The sequence below is a fragment of the Rhipicephalus microplus genome, unplaced genomic scaffold, assembly GCF_043290135.1.
Source record: "Rhipicephalus microplus isolate Deutch F79 unplaced genomic scaffold, USDA_Rmic scaffold_344, whole genome shotgun sequence".
In the NCBI taxonomy this organism is placed as follows: domain Eukaryota; kingdom Metazoa; phylum Arthropoda; class Arachnida; order Ixodida; family Ixodidae; genus Rhipicephalus; species Rhipicephalus microplus.
Window position 1 is genome coordinate 117,501 of NW_027464912.1, and position 2,500 is coordinate 120,000.

At 39.8% G+C, this 2,500-nt stretch overlaps 1 protein-coding gene across 1 annotated transcript in view; it reads right to left on the minus strand.

Moving 5' to 3' along the window:
• Positions 1-2,056: 2,056 nt before the first annotated feature.
• LOC119181216 (uncharacterized) overlaps positions 2,057-2,500 on the minus strand; it is a 1,284-nt gene continuing 840 nt past the window's right edge. Inside the window, exon 1 of the mRNA XM_037432396.2 lies at positions 2,057-2,500. This exon is cut by the window's right edge and continues 840 nt beyond it. Coding sequence (XP_037288293.2) covers positions 2,057-2,500 — 444 coding nt within the window.

Consider the following 2,500-nt stretch of genomic DNA (forward strand, 5'->3'; position numbering starts at 1 on the left):
TGATTGAAGTAATGTGACGGTAGATGATGCAATCGTCTGCGAATAATTTTATGCAAGATTTTATGTTATATGCTATATCGTTTATATAAACCAAAAATAACAGCGGACCTAGAACGCTACCTTGTGGCACGCCTGAAGTCACGTTTACATATGAAGACGTTTTAGAATTTAAAACAACACACTGTTTACGACCACTTAAGTAATTCCGTAGCCAGGTTTGCAGCTTAGCATTAATATTCAGTGAAGCCAGTTTAATATCTAACAGATTATGTGGGACCGTATCAAATGCCTTGCGAAAATCGAGAAATAATGCATCAACAATGTTGTTACGGTCAAGCGCAGTCAGTACGTCATGCTGAAATTCAGTTAGTTGCGTGACGCATGAACGACCCTGCCGAAATCCATGCTGGGAGCGGGCAAAAAAATGAGTAGATTCGAGATATTTGAACAATGCGCTATAAATAACATGTTCTAATAATTTGCAACAGGTTGAAATTAAGGATATGGGACGATAATTTTGTACATGTTTTTTGCTTCCTGCCTTATGTACAGGAACCACATTGGCTGTTTTCCAATCCCTTGGAATAACGCCGGTGTCTAGAGACAACTTGTACATTATGCATAAATATTGTGCAATAATAACGTGACACTTTTTAAGTACATGAGATGATATACCGTCAGGCCCTGTAGCCTTAGAGGTGTCCAGAGTACGCAGCAGACTATCCAAACCAGCGTAATCGATTTCAATTTCCGCCATTTCATTACCAATATTTTTTGAAGGTAGCATTGGAGAGTGTTCAGTTCTTTTTGAAAACACTGACTGAAAATAGGCGTTAAATGCTTCAGCTTTCTCCAAGTCATCCGTTATAGTTTTTTCCTGGGTTAAAAGGTCAGGGATAGCTGTGTCGTCTTTTCTGTTGCTCTTGACATACTTCCAAAAGAATTTTGGATTACACTTCAAGTCTGTGTTTAGCTTGTCAAAGAAGACACGCTTTGCCTGTTTTAGTTTTAACTTAAGCTCTTTGTTTACACTTTTGAGCTTTATTTTATTTAGTGCTGTTCTCTTTTTAAGAAACCTTTTATGGGCATTCGCTGCTTTTCTTACAAGTTTGCGTATCTCAGAGTTGAACCAGGGTTTGTGCCTCTTTCTGCATCTTAGACACCTCTGAGGTACGTACATATTCACCAGCTCTGTAACCTTGTCACGGAAAATTTGCCACAATTCATCCATGCCGCATGACTCCGATATGCATAAAAAAGTGGGATAATACAAGACCAGCTCTTCGGAAATGGCATTAAAGTCCCCTCTGTCGTACATGAAAACATTTCGAGGGGTTTGCTTACACGCAGGTATTCTAGAAACGTTTAACTCTGCAACAACGCAACTATGATCACTAATTCCTGGACATACGTTTGTGTGAACAATAACATTTTCGTCATTGCTTAGTAAAAGATCTAGTAAAGCGTTAATCCGAGTTGGTTCGTTCACATATTGTTGTAGCCCATAGACACTCATTAGTTCTGAAAAGGCAGAACAATTTCGATTTTTTTGTGGGGCTACACAGTCGGAATCCCATTTCATATCGGGCAGATTGAAATCCCCTCCCAGTATTACGCAGTGAGATATTTGTGATAGTATGTCGGAAAGTTGAATCAAAGATTCATTGTTGTGGTCAGGTGGGCGGTAAAATGATCCAAAGACGATGTTGTTTCCCTGGGGAAATTGGACGCGGCACCATACTGATTCAGTTTCATTATCAAAAACAACTTCTTCGCTGGCAAGGCTACTTGAAATTAAAAGAAACACGCCACCACCGTGCCTGTTTCTATCTTTACGGTACACTGTAAAACCTGGCGGAAATATTTCTACATCCAATACTGTGTCGTCAAGCCATGATTCGGTACCCATAACGATTTGCGCTTTCACCGTTTCAAGTAAGATTGTAAACTCATCAGTTTTGTTTTTTAGGCTTCGACAATTGACCACCAACAATACTGGTGTAAAGCTTTTTGTGATGGTATATTTCCCATTTGTTCTTAAGCTAGAATGATCATGTCATTTCCGCCCCAATATCTGAGCATGCGCCCGAAGAGGAACTGGTTGGCGCATGTCAGTATCCCAGGCAAATGCTTGTCCATTGATTACCAGCTTATCGTAACTTAAATGTACACGATTTTTCTTGTCAAGCTGTTTTTCTTTACTGTACTTCCAAAGCTGCCGGCGTTTTTCTTGAACTGCCTTGCTGAAGTCTTCTGATACGCTGTATGACGTCCCCTTGAATCTGTATGCATTTCGCAGAACAGATTCTCTTGATTTCGATCCTGAAAAGCTAGCAATTATTGGACGAATTCTTTCTGTTTTGTAGGCCCCGAGACGATGAGCCCTTTCTATTGCTATATTTTCCAGCTTTAATACATCCGTACAGACAGACTTAACTAGATTTTCGGATTCTTCCCAAGTTTCCTTTGGATGACTATCTGGTATTCCAAAGAATACCAA